Source organism: Actinia tenebrosa, unplaced genomic scaffold (genome assembly GCF_029948245.1).
Source record: "Actinia tenebrosa isolate PJP-AT-01 unplaced genomic scaffold, QUT_ActTen_1.0 PGA_scaffold17__23_contigs__length_9995812, whole genome shotgun sequence".
NCBI lineage: Eukaryota > Metazoa > Cnidaria > Anthozoa > Actiniaria > Actiniidae > Actinia > Actinia tenebrosa.
In genome coordinates, this window is record NW_028292577.1 from 9,246,024 (window position 1) to 9,266,582 (window position 20,559).

Sequence of the window (20,559 nt, forward strand, 5' to 3'; positions counted from 1 at the left end):
TTAAAATAGAGCACTCGTATCACTGAGAAAAGGCATAGCACTGTCGATAATGGACTTGACGTCATTCTCTTAACCAATCACAGCGCATGAAATTGCTGCACAACCAATGACAATACTCGATCGAACATGACACGGTCACGGCAAGTGGCACGTCGTCTGTACCCTATTTTGTGCATGGAAAATTTGTATTAAAGTCATAATAAATTTTTAATCAAGGGTTTACTGCCCGTACTTTGCTTGTTGTTTATGGTTTTTATCGCCGGTGGCATTTCAGGTGTCATTAGTGTTCACTGATCACCCGTCAATCCTAAATACAATCTCTATCTTGTCTAAATGTAACTTGTCAATGCAAACACAACAAGAAAACGCGACTATACAATCCTCAGTTCAAAATTGTAAACCAAATAATCTTAGTATACGTATTTAGAAAGAACTTTATGGATTTGCAATCGCACTTCATAAGTTAACGTTTGACGATCAAGCGAGTCATAAGACAACCATAACATTCACTCAGTTGTTTCGTTCAATTCATCATTAATCATTAATAACCCAAATCTCGAAGTGAAGATCTTTAAGTAGTCATTCAACGGCAACAGTGATATCGTCAGACGCGAAGAAAGAGAAGGGAGAGAGCAAACAATAAAGCATCCATTTTAACACCGAGAGGAAACTTGCCTTTGTACGTTAGGGATTCATCTCGATCCTAAGGTAAGAAAAGGATATTTGAAGTATACTAGTTGACTAGTAAATAATTTCTCAGTGACGATAGTCTGATGTCTGTAGTTACAGCGTATTCAATGTCAACTTAATTCGTCCCATTAAAAACAAAAGAGGAAGCTACTTGAATGATATGCTGTTAACTAGAACGTTAACGCTTCAAGTTATGAAGTACTGTTTCAACTTACATAATTTTATTGATTTTTCTGTACATGCTTATAGCGCATTCTAACAGACAATCAATCGATGACCGATTCAGCCAAGCTTCCTTTAAAATCAAAGGCTGGGACAGGTCTCTTGATATCATATACTCATAGATGAATACACTATTATACAGCTTCAGTGAAGAGACTTTCTCATGGATTTACTTTACAGCGTTATATTTTTGTAACAGAGCAACGTATTATAACGAGCAATCCTTCCTCTGAAGGTGTCTAATTTTTACGATACTTGCCTTTTTGTTGAACGTTAACAGTACCTGCCTTCCTCCTCCCACCCCTCCCCCATAAATTCTCTCTGTCTCTTTTCCTTTTCATGCCAATCCGTGGCGAGTTGATTGCATAAGAACGTACACGCGTAATAGGTAAATTAGGAGCCTTGTATGAAACGACTGAAGAAATGGGCCAATGGGCCTTTCACAACTTCAAGTCGCGTAAAAAATGAGCCGGCTCAACTAGAAACCGTGGACATCTGTTTCGGCCCCCTTCTTCAGTCGTTTCATACAAAAGGCTCGTAATTGCAGATGATTCTCATCGCCGCCTTGCTTAAATAAATTCCAATATGGCCACCATGTAGTTCTAGCTGCCCCAGTCTTAACCACCATTAAAGCTCTAGCGCGGATAGTTTCTATTACTTACCCTTAACTTATACCATTTTCAGGTTTTCTATAACATCATGAAATCACAAGCACTCCTGGTCATTATTTTAGTACAGATTTATTATTTACAAGCACTACAACATACAAAGGCTTTTCAAGGTAAGGGAAAATTTTTAGGTTCAAGAATTATTAAAATAAGGAAGATCATCCAAACAGAGATTTATAAGTTAGGTAGATTATAGCTATTTCTTGCAGAAATAGTTTAATAAACTAAAATTAAATGCATGAAAATAATTTAAATTCGGCGTCCACCATTTTGCTATCGATTTTTCGAACATGCGCATTACCATTTCTCAGTCGCTTTAAAGTGTGTGAGCACTCACGAACCCAGAGCCGTGTTATCTTACTGCGCATGCTTGACGCAGCATTGCGCAGTAAGAATAACAGGGCTCAGCATGGTGTGAGAGTGGTTGTTTGATCATCCGTGTTCTTCTTAAACTAAAACCTATATAAAGAGAGAGAGAGACAGAAGGTAGAGAGAAAGTGAGTCGATCTCACCACTCAATATACGTGCAATGTTTTTGTTTCTAGCTATGAATTCTAACAGTAGAGAGTCAACGACTCAATTCGTTAAAGACATACAAAAAATGGAGAACGAGTTTACTTCAACATACAACAAATACATGACGTTGCATGCTAAGACAGTTCATAATATAACAAACCAGGAGTTAAAGAAAGGTATACTACAGAGCACGTGGTTTATAATAATGGCCAAGGATAGTTGGGTTCACAATAGACCTCTTCACCTTCGTTTACCTTAATAGTTCCCTTCACAGCTCCCTGCGCCATCTTGAAAGGTAGCCGTGCCTTTGCATCGAAGTGAGACAAACGGTGAGCTTGATAGAGACACCTTGGACAATTATTCACATGTCTCTATCATTGCAAGCTCACCGTTTGTCTCACTTCGATGCAAAGGCACGGCTACCTTTCAAGATGGCGCAGGGAACTGTGAAGGGAACTATTGCCCATTTCAGACCAATTGACATTCCCCTGAGAATGTTTCTTGTCGAACATCGTGGCTAAATTATTTACAAATCAAAGAATCGACTCCCTAGAGTTGCATCGCATGGTCTGAAATGAGATAACAAATAAAGAAGGTAAAGAGGTCTAATGACGTCACCAAATCTGATCTCTCACTGTGCGCAATGGGAAAGTAGGGCCTAAGCTAATTTTTCTAAATTTTTCCCCAGATTTAGAGGCATTTAATAAAAGAAGCTCGGAAACAGAAACAAGATTTAGAAGTAAGTCTTTATCATAAGCTGGACGTGCTAAAAGTGAGCAATTACCTTGCTAAGCTTTGAACAACTGATTAATGATGATGGCGCGCAATCATTCCACTAACATGCACATGGGTAAAAAGCCATGGCCGCCATGTTAGATGACATAACAAAATACACCAAGACCAAATCTTTTTGTAAAATCACCAAATATAGTAGCTATATGACGTTATATGCATGCGCAAGGACAATGGCCGCCATGTTAGTTGGCACTGACAGATAAAATTATGCAATATGGCGGCTTTGACGTCATTTCCACCCAAAATTAGAGAGAGATAAAGTCGGCTTTCATTGATAGCAGTGGAACTGGAACTGACGGAACTAACTACTAATGATTAAATATAGTTACTTCTAAGAACACACTTTACTCACATTCTGTTCTATTATTTATTCTCCCTGGCGTTTTTTTCATGTCAGGATCTGGCGCATGCGCAGAGATATGCATCCACCGCTGTCTACCATCATGTAACCTAGCCTGCTGTGTAGAAAGACCAATAGGCGTCAACCGCCACATGATCAACAAAATGGAGGTCGCGGCAGCCAAGAAAATAGCTGAGACTGGATCCAAGAAGAGCATCTTGGGCTCAAAAGAGAATCAGCTGTACGTGTCGAAAGAAGAGATGGAGAAAGGAACTACCTGTGATAAAAAATGTCTCATTCATTGTGATCCTTCTTGTAAATTCAAGTGCTGTATTCGGGTACCAAGAGGTTGACATTTCATTTAAAAAGACAGTCTTGCTCTTCTATTCTCTTAAGGAACGTTTAGGACTGGGGAGATTGTCTGTATCGCAAAGGAATCTGGGATCAATTTCTCGTTGGGAGCGTTCTTATTTGTTTTCTAAAAATTATCGAGACAAGATCGAAATGATAAGATGACTTGTCGTTTTATCTAGCTATGGACCTCAATTTTACTACTGGATAGGAGATAGGAGCGCTTAAATCTGAAGCCTATTACGAAACATGAATAGAGATATTTATTACAATTATGATATTACAGTCGTTCACAAAGGCTTTGGGCTAGGCAGTATTAATTTTTGCTAACGTTTTAATAGATTTATAAGAAAGTTATTTACGTCATTGTATAGAACAAAGCCAAAGTCAGTTAAATGAAATTAGCAGTAAGGTTGTCGTTCAAGAGGTCGCGATCCTCCATGATCATCCACGACCCTTCCTATGTACGATAACCTTCTCAGTGCATAACAACCCAATGACATCATTCTTCTCAATTTTTTTTCCTATTCAACACAAAATTCTAAACTAAAACCAATAAAACTTAAATACCAAATAAACCTCTACATAAATATATATTATCAACTTATAAACTGAAATATGAACGTTTATAAATTTGAATTTTTGCTTCGATGTTGAGATACTGAAGTAGGAGGGAAGTGACCGTGTGTAGGCAAGTTTGGCCAACGGGTAGTTTCCTCTGACCCTTTGAATATTTGATGTGTTTTATGAGTAAATTCCTGAAGCGGAACAAGTCGAGTGTCTTCTATCTTCCTCTATCTTGAAGACGGGAAACTCTGGAGATTTTCTCTTGAATTTCAAGGGGAATAAGGTGAGAAATGCTTCGGATTTAAACCGTTGTTGCTTTAAATGTTCTGAATCTTATTATCGGATCAGGAAGCCAAAAGGGCAGAGAAAACATCGAGTTTATTTATGACACAAGCCAAACCAAAGAAAGTCAATTTGGCTGTAATGTCGTAACAACTACAACTTCAACTACAAAAACTCGCTTTTTTCTCGCCTTGTCTCAATCGTATCAGTTTTAAATGGAAAGACCGTATTTTAAATTTTGAGAAGACTAAATCAAGCATATTTGCAAAGACTATTCTAATAGATTCTTTATATTTTTCACTTATAATTTCGACTGTGTTTACTGCTGGCTGTCATTTTTCTTCGCTTGAACAAGTTAATGTCATCGAAACAATCAAAGTTCTTGAGCGTTTAACAAGTTTCCCATCGTTTTAAGTGCCAAGTCCTTGTAAGTGAATCATATGCCAAGCAAACATATTCAATATTTCTACACTGACAAATCTGGCAGTACCATTCGTATACACCAATTGCCTTGGATTCTTTTTTAAGACCTGTTTTTATTGCTACGCGCTGATCGAATCAAAAGTGGCGTCAGGTTAATGGGCAGTAGACTAGGTCCATTACTGAAAGACTGAAATTCTTACCAAGTAATCTAACGATATTTTTTTGATTCGCGGTAGAGAGAACTCGCGAGAGTTTGTCGATCAGCGCGTAGCAATGTCCTGAGAAATCTTCCATTATTAACACGGGATGTGGGGTCAAAAAGAGAGGGTAATGTTTTAAGAAAGAATATATTTACTCAAGGAAATTTATAAATGAAAGGGATTTTAGGGAGCTGGGAATCCGGGTTTTGTTTGTTATTTTCCTTTTTATTTTTGTTTTCTTTTGATGAGGGTTGAACATTCTGCCCTTGCACATAGTCAAATCTCCGCAACAACACGTACTTTCGTCTGCCGTACCCATTTGTACGGTTGAACCAAATTCAGCCCATATTCTCTTGGCATAACCAGATATGTCTAACAATCCTTGCATGGCACTTAACTTTTCGTACTTTCTGCAGGAGAGAATCAGTCAAGATGAATCTACTCATCGCTTGTGTAGTTGTATTCTCGCTGTACCACACTGAAGCATTTTTGACAAAGCGCAGTCCACGTAAGTGCACTGATCATCAATAAAAGTCACTCAGAAAAAAAAAATTTACATATATTATAACACTAATAACACTTAATACTAATCCTTTTCTACAGGATATCTTGGTGTTTTAAACCCCTTAGGACGTAAGTATATGTCTTCAGTTCCTCACTGAAAAGTTCAAACCTCTAAAACCTGTTTTCGAAAAGTGTCGAAAGAAAAAATCTACCAGATGCATCAAAATTGTATATTTTGGAGTCACGCGTTCCAAAAGCCCGTGACAACGGTAAATCGTGACAACTTCTTACGTGACCAACAATCCAGAGAAAGTCGAAAGCTTAAAGTGAAGCACACTGTCATTATTTCACAGTGTCATCCCAGCAGAATAAATTGTCAGTGTAAGCGTTCTTGTTTCCAGGCCAAGCATGGACATGTCATCCCGGTTGTCACAAATTCTGTCTTCCTTCCTGCAAGAGAAGCTGTTGCAACCTCAGCGCTCCCAACTACTCACCCGACATGTTCCCTCAACTCGTCCAGTACCAGGCAGGAATAAGCAATCCACCAGCTCTTCCTCCTGCCTGCCCAGCTGGATGCAACCCAGCTTGTTATCCTAACTGCGACCCGGGATGTTGTTCACCACAGTCATATCAACCTGCTCCTTCAGCATACGGGCTGAATCCCTCACCGTATGACCCGTATGCAAGCAATGAAGGATGTTCTCCGGCCTGTGCCCCTGCTAATACTCCAGGTAGGGAACTAAAACGACATGCACTCTGACTTCTATTAAGCGGTTATTCTTGGTCCATGGGAAACTTTCAAGTGGCTGCTTAATAGGGCTTGGTCGCTTAATAGAGGTATGAAGTTGTGCAGAAGCCCTATTTTGGACTTACACTGCCGTCTCAATCAGAGTAAGCAAAGGTACCGAACAATTTATTAGTTGAACGGTAATATGTTGCCCGATTTCCTTGTCGTGATTGTTGTCTCGATCAGAGCGTAGCAATGAAAACAGTGGTATAAATTACTGCAAAAACCTCTTTGGAAATGTGCCAATTGCCCGGAAAATGAAATTTGGTCATATAAATAATTAAGTTGACTATATTAAACTGTTTTTGTAAAACAAACACTTTTCCTCTTCCAGTTTTAATATAATTTTCTTCTTCTTTTTAATGAAGAGTGTTGCCGATCTCAGGCAGTGCAGCTTAACGTCCGACCTATGGTTCCCGGTGCGCACATTCCAGCACCACCACCTTCCACCTCTCACGATCACTCTTCAGATGCTCCTAAGCCTGCTCGCAAGCCCGCCCACAAGCCTGCAGATAAAACCTCTCATGTCAAGGACGGCTCACTCTGCATACGAAAGTGCCAAAACCTTTGCGACAAAAAATGTAAATTTGAATGCTGTTTGCCATCGCACAAACACTTCGACGACGATCCAAAACCAAAACCAAAACCACACGTTGCGAAACACCACGACAAGAGTCCTAAAGCCAGCAAACCTACAAACTACAGGAAAGAAGAAGACGAGGAAAAAGAGAATGATACGTATTACATCCGTCCAGCTGCTTCTCCCCAGGCGGTTCCATTCCCAAGAATTGGTGCAACACCGTCGGCAAGTAATCCTTGCGCAGGCCAAGATCCCTGCACAGGACCTACTACTAGTCCTTTCGGATCCATGACGGATCCTTTTGGCTCTTCAACGCAGGGTTATGGAATGACACAGAATCCTTATTATGCTACAAGTCCTTACACTCAACAGACTCCCCCAACACCACGTAAGTACTTTAGTTAAATAGACCCCTTGCAGCACGTCGGACTGCAGCTTCATTTGTTGGATATAACAATGGTTTTCTAATTCTCAGCAGATTGAAATCCGTCCATTTTGTCCTCCAAATTGAGCTTCTTTGACGTCACATGCAAGGGAATAGACCCCTTGCAGCACGACGGAATGCAGCTCAATTTGGAGGACAGAACCATATAGCTTTCGAATTCTCAGGTGATTCAAATTCTTTGTTTTGTCCTCCAAATTGAAGGGTATATACTATTTATAAATAACAATGCGATCTTCTTTTGGACGTAGACAAAAAACAAGTTAAGTACAATAGCTTTTTTCGTATTAGTGGGAAGTATATGTACACGGTACGACAAACCTTAAAATTAAAATGTTGCTTTCCCGGCATTTCCAGTAATGCATCGTAGTTACGGTCACGGTAAGATACGGTACGTCTACAGTACGGCTTTGAATTTGCCGTATTGTTCCCCACTCTTACCAAAACTGCTCAGATGGGAAATTAATGGTCTTGAACGCAAAGAAATTATTCTTTTCAAAGGAAATGTTTCTATCGTTTTGTCTTAAAAAATGACTACTATTAGACTTCTCTATTCCTAGCCCAATCCTGAAGCCGATCATTAAAGAAAGTTAATCTGTCAGAAGTGATGTGTATTCCTTTTCTTACTTGTTATAGCAACATGTTCAGCGCCTTGCCCACAGTCCTGTGCCCCAAGCTGTTCCGATGCCTGTTGCTCCAGCCAATCACCACCTTCACCTCAACCAGTCTTCATTCCACCTCAACCAGCCTTCATCCCACCTCCAGTAATGGCTTTACCGGTTCCTCCTCAACCCCAACCTAATGTTCCTCAGCATATGGTATCTCCTGGGCTTGCACCGATGGGAAACGCACCCGCCACGTGTCCGGCTAGTTGTCCTAACTCCTGCGCACCGGCATGTTCTCCATCATGTTGCGATGGTAAGTGTCGTTATGGGAAACAGACCCATTTACCTTGGACGTAATTTTTCGCATTTCAGACCACGTGACATTCCCTAGAGTATCGTTTCTTTGATTAATGGTTGCGCATGAGAAGACACATGAATATGGATACAATTCAAACAAAGAAAATAATACTCATGAGAATGACATGATGTCTGAAATAGTAAAATTTTGAGGCCCAAGGTAAATTGATTTTCCTATGGCTACGATACATGCACGGTGGGGTTGAACCGTGGCCGTGAAAAAGGCAATGTTTAAAAGTATTCTGATTGGATGAGCTGTGATATTGCGCGCGCTGAGATAGCTGCTGGCATCTTTCACGCAGACGTGAACTTCAGTAACCTTAAATATGAAACTATAGTATTTACTTGGGCTATAGTTTTACTATTTCAGATGACACAGAATTAATTCCTTCACAGCGTTTAGTAAAGACGATTTAAACAATGTCTCTCACCCTCCCCTCCCCTCCCCTCCCCCAGAAAAAGACACAACACCGATCATAATTCTACGTTTGGATAAACAGCTCCTCAGGTTGTCCATGTTCCTCCAGCATCTTCACATGCAGTATCACCGGGATTACAAGCAATGGGAACTGCTAGCACCTGCCCTGGAATGTGCCCCAACACATGTGCGCCCATATGCAGTCCTACGTGTTGTGGAGGTATGATTCAATAGACAAATTCTACCGGCATCAACACCAAAATCGTTATCTATAGTATCAATACACACTGCACTCGAATTGAGGATTCGTTTTTAAGTGGGAAAATTGAATGTTCAACTAACTCGGTGTTGTATGTGAGTAGAATTTTGTTGTTGGTTCTTTACTGTGCTTCGGGGTCTTTTGTTCGGTTCCCCGGTTTTCCTCCCTCAACAAAAATAAACTTCTAAATTTCAATTGCAATTGAGTGGATGAAAAGCTACTTTGTGGAGGTGCCGCTGTTAAATCCCATTTATTTATTATTAATTATTATCTATTTCATTCTGTTTACAGTCCCACAACCCCAAGTGGTACACGTGCCCCCAGCACATTATGGCTCCCCCGGCCTAAGTCCACTAGGTAAAGCAGCAACCTGCCCTGGCTCATGCCCAAATACATGCGCTCCAGCGTGCTCTCCAACATGCTGTGCCCCATCACCACTGGCAACCTGCCCGAGCCCCAACTGTCCTAACTCGTGTGCCCCAACATGCTCCTCAAGCTGTTGTGAAGGACAGAATGTTCTGCCTGCCAATTGGGACCGTAGAAGCATTATCAGACACCTCTGGCGCAAACATTGATTACAACATCATTTTCTCCAACTCCTAGCACTCGCAGATCAAAGTTATTTATCTTAAAAAGCTACGAGGAGGCTCCAATGATTCTTAGGAAGCAAAATACAGACATTCGAAAATCGAATAGGTCTTGCTTTTGACTTTGAATTAAGTGTGAATATTCACATGGTGGCAGACATGGGCCTTACTCAAACGGAAGCCATTTTTATTGTCATATGAATAAAAACCGTTGCTTAACCCGCATAATTTATTCTCAAGCACTTGAATGCAAGGCTAGAAAGGCTAGAATATCTATTGTTCTGCGTGAGCAAGGCCCATTGTGAATCATTGTATGCTCTGTCATGATTCTCATCGGCCATACCGCATTACATTGCTTCTAAAGAATTCATAATCGTTTATTTGGAACAGGGATTATTTTCTAAAAGTCCACCGAACAAGGCGATGGCAAAAGTCATATAACATTATTCACTATAAATAGTTAGAGCATTTTGTTTTTATCGTCTATTCAAATCTATAGTGTACTTGTAGCCATGTTGGACAAATTTTCGCTAGTTATTGAGCCATCCATTATGGCCGCCACTTTTTCGTTGCTGTAGGTATTTCATTAAATATTTCATTTCATTTCATATTTTGTGGCTTTATTGGAAATAATGGATAGGAACTGACGTCTTGCAGACCTGTAAAATCGAAGTTTTCTGTCAATTTTTCTCTTAAAGGGATTTGAATTTTCAAGTCGAATATACTTAGTAACAGAGTAAACTACGATGTTGTAAATAAAAATGTACATTGAGTAGTATCACAATAAATAGCATCATCAATAAAGATATTCAAAACCTTAAAGTTTCTCAAAACTCCGAGGAAAACTGGTGACTAGCAAGCACCGTAGAGGATTGTGGGGCTGAAATTCGGACAAAGATCGAAAAGCTTCGGAGCCTCGCCACTTTTCCAACATTCTAAATTTCCGATATTTTACTGAAATATCTCAATTTTAGTCCAAATGAAATTATTAATGTAAATTAAATAAACTTAGACAGCTGTCCCAAAGCTCACTTTATTAAGATTAAACAAAATTGTTTAAGCTGAATACTCATGTTGACGTAAATTTTCCAATGAATTTATTGATTATTTTTATTGAGGTTTGTTTTTGTTGCAATTTTTGTCTTTAGAATTATATGAAGCAGTAGAAAAATTATAGAATGAAGCATTATACTACGACTTTTATCACTAAACGGATAATCATATCCAAATCAAATCAGAAACTTATAGTTCTTTTTAAAAGTTTATATTCAAACTTCTAATTTGCGGTAAGCGCATTGATCGACATTCAATCATTATTCAGTGAGGTCTTTATAAATTATCAAATGGTAAAACTTATCTATCGGCTATTTATGAAAAAAGTGACTTGTCTTCTTCGGAATTTGGTGAAAAAGAACCTTTTCTCTTGCGGTTTTGGCTTTATTTGTGTACAGGTTAGGAATGGTCATTGTTTTAGCGTAGAAAATAGTCTGATAATTATCAATCATTTTTTACTGCGCGCGTGGTCAAGGAGTGACTCTAGTAGATTCTAGTATTTTTTAGCTCGATTATGAGTTAATTACCTGCGAGAATTCAAATGAAAATAAAAGAAAGAAAGACAACATTGAATGTGTTGTTGACAGAGAATAATTGTTTAAGTGACTGATGGAGTTAGTAAACAAAGAAAAAATCATTAAATGAATAGGAAAAGCTGACATTTAACCAGTGTAAAACGACACCTTTACCTATTGAGACGCTAAAGTCAATGCCAGAAACGTTAAATAATGAATTCAGCAGGAGAAGAACCAACTTTTCCCGATGCATGTTTGGAACAAGCTGGAGTTAATGATATAAGACAAAGGGCCTTTAGCAGAGAAAAAACCAAACGTTTCGTGTCAAGAAACATTGAAGACAATGTAGAGGATCTCACGACTTATAAGAAAAGAGCTGAAATGCTCGAAAATGAGGAAAGTTCGAAGAGAAAAGATATTTCAACTCCGAAAGTTTTGGAAGACAATACGAGAGAACATGGAAGAGTTCCTCCGAATTCTCCCAATCATGATGAGTTTGAATTTGATTGTTGGGATTATTTTTCTACGATTTTCTTCCAGCTTTTTCCTGACGAGGGAAAACGAAGCGTTCGTCCAAAATCTAATGGATTTTGCAGAGAAAGAAGCTTGGACATGTGGACGAAAGAAATGGAGTGGAGAGCTTCAAGAGAGAAACTTCGGGAATCCACTTTAAGAAGTGAAGATAGCAATGACGTATTTGATGATAAAGCTTTAAGTGAAGGAGACAGAAGTCTAACGTTGGAAGGAAGCCTTATAAATGAAGTCAAAATAAAACAACCTTGGAGCCCGGAACAAAAAAGGGTAAAACCTGTAGAACGGAGATATCATCTGACGAAGAAATACAATGAAGCACGTCAGAACAATCGATACAACTTCGTTCTTCCGGAAAAGCCTCGGCATTTGTTGGTGCGGAAAAGTTTAATGAACAGGCGACGAATAGACTCTAAGATGTACAAAAGCATGGAAAGTACATATGAAGAGATAAAAGACATTGACTTTAAGAAGGCGTCGAAGTTAGGTGTCGAGAAGAAACAAACAATGTCATTTACCGACGACAATACTTGCAGTGTGTATTTTCCAGAAACAAAACAAGTTAGGAAAAGTGTACCTGCTAGAGCTCTCGGGTGCAAAGCAAATTTAATTCCAAAAGCTGAGCAGAAAGAAAACACTGAAATGTCTGCTGTAATCAAAACTGCAGGTGAAGAAAGAGGTCGTTTGCTAGGCAAGACGTTTGATAATGAAGTGAAAAAATACTTAGTAACTTGTTCGTTTAGATTGAGCATTAAAAAGGAACAACAACGAAAGAATGACATCCCATTGCCAAAAAATGTTGGGAAAAGTACTTCTAAACCAGGAAATGCTAAAAGTAAGTTAACAAAACAAAATGGAGAAGAGGTCGAGGTTGTGTTTTCACCAAAACTGGTGCCACAAAAAGTCATCAAACCCCGAAACTCCCTATTTGCAGACGAAGAAAAAGTTGACAGCAAAGAACAGGACTCGTTGGAAAAAACCCAAGTCCTTGAGTTGAAAACCAGACAGTTTGAGTTCCCTGTCTTTCAAAAAAATGAAGTTTTGTGCCACCAGGTCAAAAGAGTGACATTTGCTCCATTGCCAATTCTTACTAGTAAAGTCACGTATGAGAAGAAAGATTATGATACTTGGTCACGCAGTGACAAGAAGACGGTGAAACAAATAGACATAAAGTGGAAGGTGTGACATCCTTAAGAAAAACTGTTTTGTCAAAGTATTGCAAGCTTTCAATTTCATTTGGTTATTAGCAAACTTCTCTTCCATGGTATAACCAAGAAAAAAAGAGAAAAATGATATAGAGATCCAAGTGCATTAAGAGAGGCTGTCCGTAAATATCGACTGTTGTCGGAAAAAATTTAAAAAATGAAAATTTTCTTTTCCTTACCAGAAGATTACATTAGTTGAACTGATTCTCAGAAAAAAATAAAAAACTTGAAAAAAACAATTTTCTCGCCGAAAAATGACATTTTCGGTTTTCTCGCTTCCAGGCGGGTTTTCAAGGGTGAAAAGTACGCCTCGTTATGAACTCTCTAAAAAGTTTCATTTCAATGCAAACTAAAAACCAATACAATATTTTGATAGAACACATAATAGTTGACATTCACATTATAAAATTATTACGATTAATATAAGATTGATTATTTAGTGAATTTTTGAATCTTTGACATTTTTTCAGTACAAAAAATACATCAAAATCAGGGCATCTTTTTAGCCATTTCTACATCGCCTATAGATTCAAAACTATATCTTGGTGAAAGAGCAATGTTTCGTCTACACGAAAATGCAATAATATTTTTGGGCTACTCATTTTTTTAAACACGAGAGCTCATAACGCAAGCTGCTCTGAGGTCAAATTTAGTGAAAAACTTCTGGTACTTTGGTCACGCAACTGGCATTGAATGAAAGCAAACTGGCGACAAAACGCAATCATGTCTATTTATATACATCGTTAATGATAAAGAAAGAAATAAAGAACATCTGAACGCTGTTTTTAGCTTTACAAACACAAACCTTAACCAGAATTTATGGAAATCTCGATGACGGCGCGTACGATGCTATGTTGTTGTCGCCATTATCGGCTCTGCATTATTAAAGTACAAAGTTGACCAAAGTTTGCTTTTAATTTCCACGGCCGGTGAGTCTTCCTCAGTTCTATTATACATCCTGAACCCATCTTTAGAAATATTGGCACGATATTTGAAATATGATTAAGGGAATATTTTAAGTGAGTAATAGAGATGCGAAACAAGCTAATCATTTAAACGAGAGCGTGACGCCGTTACACACAGGAACCCCGGTCAAATACTTTCTAACAGAGTCGGAAGAAGTACTTTGTCATTTTTCAATTTCACGATCATGTATTTTAGATATCTATTTATTGTTTGCCTTTCAATGCAATTGATTGATCTGTTAGAATATCGATAGATTTTTCGCTTTATTTATGTTTTGTTACATCGTTTTCTACGGAAGAGAAATGAAATTGACAACCTTTTTCAGCACGCGCGTGTCCACGTGCCCTTCCTTATGTTATTTACGCAGTGTTTTGAACGACGCTGAGAATAATTCGCGACGAATAATGGCAACATGTGATTATTCCAACTTTGTGGGTGGTCCTTGTGGTCCCAGCAAGTTTAATCCATCTAATACCAAATGCATATCAATTACAAATTGCAAGAAAGAAATCAGAGGTCATTTGAAGACTTTCCGAACGTTTGATTCTTCCGTCGATACCGAAATCTCTCTTCTACTAGCAAGAGCAGGTATGTTTTCATGAAGTTATATAATGACCCAAATATGCTTGACTGATCGCCGTATATATACCCCATACGTCTCTAACGTATTGGCAGTTTGTTTTAAACTATGTAAAACTTGACTATTGAAGGAGAGAAGATCAAGACGTGGAAGATTCTTCAGTGGGACTTCACTCTGGAAATATGATTGACACCAAACAAAATTTGTGTATATTGTAAATATTATTTTTTTAAAACTTTTTTTCTAAGCTGTCTCACATAGTCCAAACTTCAAAAAGGCTTCATGGCTTATATCTCCGGCTAACATCTATTAGGCGGTAAACTGTTCCAATTCTAATAACTCTCTCTTTTCCGATATTGTAGGTATTTTCGAACAAGACGATAATGCACTAAAGCGATCTATTTGTCCTCGACATAGAGATAAATTTGGCGTGAGTTGGGTTTGCAACAAGAAAATGTGTGCTGTCCCTACAGAGTGGGCTCCTCATAAAACACACCCCAGAAAAGGTGATCGCGGAATCAATCTTGTACAGTCCAAACGACTATTTGATCTCACATCAGTGCTCGTTCCGGTTGGTTCACGTAAGTTCGCATTTAACCGATTATTTTTCTCATCGATGATTTATCATTCTCATCAAAATCATCATGTCATCATGCATGATTATCGTCATCATCATCATCATCATCATCCATGTTTATCATCATCATCATCCATGTTTATCATCATCATCACCCATGTTTATCATCATCATCATCACCCATGTTTATCATCATCATCACCATTATCCATGATTATCATCATCATCACCATCATCCATGTTTATCATCATCACCATCACCCATGGTTATCATCATCACCATCATCCATGTTTATCATCATCATCACCATCATCCATGTTTATCATCATCATCACCCATGATTATCATCATCATCACCATCATCCATGTTTATCATCATCATCACCATCACCCATGATTATCATCATCATCACCATCATCCATGTTTATCATCATCATCACCATCATCCATGTTTATCATCATCATCACCATCACCCATGATTATCATCATCATCATGCATGATTATCGTAATTATTTAATTGTTGATTCTCCTGGTTCAATTGCCCTATTTCACTATGACGTCACATTGAAACAATCTATTGTTTAAACTCAAAGGATCATGGTCGTCGGACGGGGTCAAATCAACGCAAATTAACCGATAATTGTTCTAAAATCCGTATCAGTTCACGAAGAGAAGTAGAATACCCAGAAAACGCTCAGATACATATTAACACACATTATATCTGAATACCAGGCCATTTTAGATTAAACTGTTTCGCTAGGAGCAAATTTTGTCGAATTTCCTGTTGCATTTGGCAATTCTATCCCCCATATAAACAAGCAGTGACGTGAAATAGGGCAATTACTCACACATAATAATATTCATAATAATGATAATTTGTTATTATTTCATGATTTACACGATTGCAATGTTCTCTTTATTATCCCCACAGCTATATGCAAGCGGTGTCGTCTGTCTTTAGGGGGCGCAGAGCTAAACATTAGTCAAAAAGAGCAAAATCAATCCATGAACAATGCATCATGCCCATCATCTGATACAGAAAAAGTAATCAATATAAGAAATTCTTTCATAGTGTTGCTTCCAAACTATTAATTTTTTGTGTGAATATTTTGTTTAAAGAATGACTCTCTAACCGACCTAAGTGGCATATGCTCTGAAATGGAAAACCTGTACATCGCGCCAGAAGATTCAAGTCAGTTCATCCCAGAAAACACCAGCAGTAGTAGTTCCAGTGAACAACTTAGCTTAACTACCTCGAAGAAAGATTCAAGTCTACTTATCCGTCGCGCAAAGTTAAATGCGTTTCTTGATGCTAGTGGAAGAGCCAACATATCAAAGACAAGTAAAGCATGGAATCATTTATCTTCCCATTCTCAGAATAAATATATCAGCCAGACCAAAGATGCAGTTGTAGCAGTTTTAGAAGTTATTCAACCAAATGATCCACGGTGTTCATGGGAAGATCTGAAACGCTCACATTCTGTAGAGAAAGCGTTAGGTGCTCATGATATTATTGAAAAGACCTACTTAACAGCATTGGCTGAAGCTTACGATAACGCAGATAGTTGGGACACCCGACGACAAGTATTATCTTTTATGGCAGACCTAGTTCCTTACTCCACTATTCAAGCGTACATTCCAGGGATTACTGATTTCAGAGTAAAGGCTGCCCGTCATCACCAATTACAACATGGGCGTGGTGCATTATTGCCTGAAACTCAAAGTCCAAAATTGCGCATCAACCCCTCTCAACTGGATCACTTCTTATCTTTCATAACAAGCTCTCACGTCGTTCAAGATCTGCCTTTTGGCCAGCGGTATCTACAACTCTCAAATGGGCAGATTCTCCAAACACCTAACGTCATCAGGACTATGGTGCCACAGCGTATTATCGACCAGTACACTCAGTATTGTAAAGAAGTTAGCTTTATCCCATTCAGCGCTTCCACCATGAGACGAATTTTGTCATCATGCAGTGCCTCAGTTCGCAAATCTTTACAGGGTCTAGATTACATAGCTGCCGAAGGGTCTAAAGCATTTGATGATTTGCTGTCTATCTCCCAGAAGCTTTGTGATTATGGGTGCCTCGAAAAACCCGTTTTGAAACAACTTGATCTGTCATTGAGAAAAGGAAAACAATACCTCAAAGGCGATTATAAGGTATTACTTGTCTGAATTATTTTGTACGAATCGTTATCATTCATTTCACCGGCAAATACGTTTCCCATGTGCTCCACCCTCAAACTGCGCATGTTGAAATAAGATGATCATAAAAGGTGCAACTGGATGAAGTGAGTGCAGTCTTCTTATTATCGAAAATCGCTATCGCGCAATCCTGATTGCGAGCGTTAAAGTAGATTACAAAAAAAAAAAAAAAAAAAAACTTAAAGGAATCCAAAATGTTTCTCTAAACGACGATCTAATAACCTATCAGGTAATGGTTAAATTTTTTTTCTTACAAAGGTTTTTTTTTACTGATCAGGTGCACATAGCTGTTTTGTCTAATATTGCTGACCACTGCATCTCGTACGCTTTGAGCGATCCGAAAGATGAGCACTTCAAGACCGTTGCGTGCGTTCATGCTCACGATGAGCGTTGTGCATCATGCGAGGAGTTAAAAAACGCAATAAAGGAAGTGGAGACAAAACTACTTAGTTCCGGTTCAGCATTAACGAATGATGATCGAGACGACCTTGAGTATATGTTCAAGCAAGCTGTTGCAGCAATTAACGCCTGGAAGGCACACCAGCTACGATCTACGCAGCAAGATAGGGCTCGTATTGACATATTGCGAAGACTGGGACCAACGTCTGTGTTTGTAACCAATGACTGGGCGATGAAATTCTTGCCGCAAAAGTATAGGGAGACGCAGGCTGATTGGTTTGCGAAGCGTGGCATATCCTGGCACATTAGTGTTGTTGTGCGGAAGGTGAAGGATGTTATACAACACCAGACGCTTGTGCATATTGTCAAAAACACAACACAAGACGCCATGACCGTCATTGCTTTGATAAAGCATACGTTATTGCAGCTTAAGAAAGAACATCCTGAACTTGACACAGCATATTTTCGGCAAGACAACGCCGGCTGTTATCACAGCGTGGCACTTTTATCTGCATGTCGACATCTAGCTAAAACAGGTATCAAGGTAGAGAGGGTGGATTTTAGCGACCCCCAGGGGGGCAAAGGACCCTGTGACAGGAAAGCCGCTACGATCAAATCTCATGTACGCCGTTATATTAACGAGGGAAATGACGTAACAACCGCGGAGGAACTTTTCAACGCTATGGTATCGCATGATAGAGTAAAAGGTGTCCGGGTGGCCCTCCTAGATAACGCAAAAATGCAGGTGTCAATGGCCGAATGGAAATGGAAAGGCGTGAACAGCTTAAACAACTTTTTGTATAGAGATAAAAAACAACAAACGGTCCAAGTGTGGAGAACCTACGACATCGGCAAAGGCAAAGAGCTTTCCTGGAGTAAATTGGAAGGTACGTACCGTTTTTGTTTATCATCATGAACATCGTCATCATTATGCATCATCATTAATTTCATGGATCATCATCACCATTGTCATTATGCATCATTTTCGCCATCATCGTCATCATGCATCATCTTGATTTTTCATCATCAGTCATTATGATGATGATCACTCATCATTTCATCGCTATTTGTTATTATTACTTATTATTATTGAATTTACTATTGTGTATTATTTTTTTATGAGAATAGTTTTTTAAATGATTCGTACATGTTATTAGGCAAAGGAAGTCCTTTCAAGTGCACTGTAGAGGAGATAGAGTTCTCAGAGGGTGATTTCGTAGACGCCGCTACCAAACCAATTAGGTATAATAATATTTATAAAACATGTAATATACATATTACTCATATATGTATATATATATATTATAGGTTTATATATTTATATATCTTTTTGGTCAGCTCCTTGGATAAAGATAACTCCAAGTCAGATCTAAAAGTAGAAGATGCAGTAACAGAGGACTGCACACCTGAAGGTGACGTTCAATTGCCGGCTGACGCATTGTATTCATGTCCAAAGGAAGGATGTGTTAAAGCTTTTCAAAGACACAGCAGTCTTGAGAACCACATGTTCTATGGAACCTGCATTATTAAAGCGGAAAAGGTAATCTTGCACAGAAAAAATGTAATCTTACATTACCGAAATAATAACCCGGTATTTAGTTTATAGAGAGATGTTTATATTGCCAAGTCTGGACTTAACAAATATTCCCTTAATAAAAACGGACTTTTAAATGAGCTTTAAACTAACAGTGTTACTTTTCATTATATATATAAGGAAACTCTCCTGGACAAGGCTAAAATATTGTATCGGGAGAAACTATCACAAGAAGGATCGTGCAGCCAACCAGTCGTCCTGGGTACCAGCGGTGCATCTTCAACTGCTCAGTCTACATTAGAGGTTCTGCAAATGGGATGGGCTTTAAAGATTTCAAAGCAGGGCGAAAGATTTAATGAAAACCAAAAAAAGTACCTCAATGCCAAATACCAGATAGGTCAGGATACTGGCAACAAAGCGGACCCCGAACAAGTGTCTCGCGACATGAGGCGAGCAAAAAGCGAAACAGGGGAACGTCGCTTCACGGTTAAAGAATTTTTGTCGGCCCAACAAATACAGTCCTATTTTTCAAGGACCTCTGCAAAGTTGAAGCGTGCAGGTGCAGGCCAAGCACACGACATAGAGGCCGCTGAAGATCAAAGTTGTTACAGCTCTATCCGTGATAACATCCTGAGAGAATGCCAGCTAAGTCATCCCATTATTTATGATACATACAACGTTTGCGAGCTTTATGCAGCTAAAAACCTTAAAAAGCTCACTGTTGTAATGTTGCACAACATTTGCGTTTTCTTCAACATGGATGAGGACTCTTCTCACAAGAAACGCAAGGCACCTTATCTGGCATTCATAAATGAACTTGTTCAATCGTGTACGTGCACAAGAAGCAGCTCCTGAGAGTTTTACAGTTACTAAACGCTTAATTTGGGTATTGTTAACAGAAACAAGAAAAGAAAAGAACATGTAATCATTGATCTCTCGTATTGCGACGCTGCTCTCTTTTGAAAGATTTACGGCAAAACGGTGCCTTTCCTGTGTGTATGTCTTCCGACTCTGTTAGAAAGTATTTGACCGGGGTTCCTGTGTGTAACGGCGTCACGCTCTCGTTTAAATGATTAGCTTGTTTCGCATCTCTATTACTCACTTAAAATATTCCCTTAATCATATTTCAAATATCGTGCCAATATTTCTAAAGATGGGTTCAGGATGTATAATAGAACTGAGGAAGACTCACCGGCCGTGGAAATTAAAAGCAAACTTTGGTCAACTTTGTACTTTAATAATGCAGAGCCGATAATGGCGACAACAACATAGCATCGTACGCGCAGTCATCGAGATTTCCATAAATTCTGGTTAAGGTTTGTGTTTGTAAAGCTAAAAACAGCGTTCAGATGTTCTTTATTTCTTTCTTTATCATTAACGATGTATATAAATAGACA

General features: G+C 38.8%; 3 protein-coding genes across 3 annotated transcripts; all 3 read left to right on the forward strand.

Moving 5' to 3' along the window:
* Positions 1-578: 578 nt before the first annotated feature.
* On the forward strand, positions 579-3,882 carry LOC116308069 (uncharacterized). Its single transcript, XM_031718431.2, has 4 exons — positions 579-708; positions 1,597-1,693; positions 2,785-2,835; positions 3,289-3,882. The coding sequence occupies exons 2-4, from the start codon at positions 1,612-1,614 to the stop codon at positions 3,582-3,584; spliced, it is 429 nt and encodes a 142-aa protein (XP_031574291.1). The 5' UTR covers positions 579-708; positions 1,597-1,611; the 3' UTR covers positions 3,585-3,882.
* A 369-nt stretch (positions 3,883-4,251) lies between these two features.
* LOC116308172 (uncharacterized) lies at positions 4,252-10,415 on the forward strand. Its single transcript, XM_031718558.2, has 8 exons — positions 4,252-4,432; positions 5,471-5,562; positions 5,658-5,687; positions 5,960-6,289; positions 6,714-7,313; positions 8,004-8,285; positions 8,830-8,967; positions 9,298-10,415. The coding sequence occupies exons 2-8, from the start codon at positions 5,487-5,489 to the stop codon at positions 9,579-9,581; spliced, it is 1,740 nt and encodes a 579-aa protein (XP_031574418.2). The 5' UTR covers positions 4,252-4,432; positions 5,471-5,486; the 3' UTR covers positions 9,582-10,415.
* A 4,394-nt stretch (positions 10,416-14,809) lies between these two features.
* Positions 14,810-20,020, forward strand: LOC148910437 (uncharacterized). The gene is made up of 6 exons (XM_089031695.1): positions 14,810-15,024; positions 16,144-17,184; positions 17,507-18,515; positions 18,786-18,870; positions 18,967-19,168; positions 19,343-20,020. Exons 2-6 carry the CDS (start codon positions 16,183-16,185, stop codon positions 20,015-20,017), a joined length of 2,973 nt encoding a protein of 990 aa, XP_088887821.1. The 5' UTR covers positions 14,810-15,024; positions 16,144-16,182; the 3' UTR covers positions 20,018-20,020.
* Positions 20,021-20,559: the final 539 nt, after the last annotated feature.

Excerpts from the sequence above, each read along its gene's own strand:
- LOC116308069 (XM_031718431.2), top strand. The coding sequence starts at position 1,612 with ATGAAATCACAAGCACTCCTGGTCATTATTTTAGTACAGATTTATTAT. Across the intron at positions 1,694-2,784 it reads ACATACAAAGGCTTTTCAAG|ATTTAGAGGCATTTAATAAA; the intron begins GTAAGGGAAAAT and ends ATTTTTCCCCAG. Across the intron at positions 2,836-3,288 it reads AACAGAAACAAGATTTAGAA|GATCTGGCGCATGCGCAGAG; the intron begins GTAAGTCTTTAT and ends TTTTCATGTCAG.
- LOC116308172 (XM_031718558.2), top strand. The coding sequence starts at position 5,487 with ATGAATCTACTCATCGCTTGTGTAGTTGTATTCTCGCTGTACCACACT. Across the intron at positions 5,563-5,657 it reads TTTGACAAAGCGCAGTCCAC|GATATCTTGGTGTTTTAAAC; the intron begins GTAAGTGCACTG and ends CCTTTTCTACAG. Across the intron at positions 5,688-5,959 it reads TGTTTTAAACCCCTTAGGAC|GCCAAGCATGGACATGTCAT; the intron begins GTAAGTATATGT and ends TCTTGTTTCCAG.
- LOC148910437 (XM_089031695.1), top strand. The coding sequence starts at position 16,183 with ATGGAAAACCTGTACATCGCGCCAGAAGATTCAAGTCAGTTCATCCCA. Across the intron at positions 18,516-18,785 it reads TTCCTGGAGTAAATTGGAAG|GCAAAGGAAGTCCTTTCAAG; the intron begins GTACGTACCGTT and ends ACATGTTATTAG. Across the intron at positions 19,169-19,342 it reads GCATTATTAAAGCGGAAAAG|GAAACTCTCCTGGACAAGGC; the intron begins GTAATCTTGCAC and ends TATATATATAAG.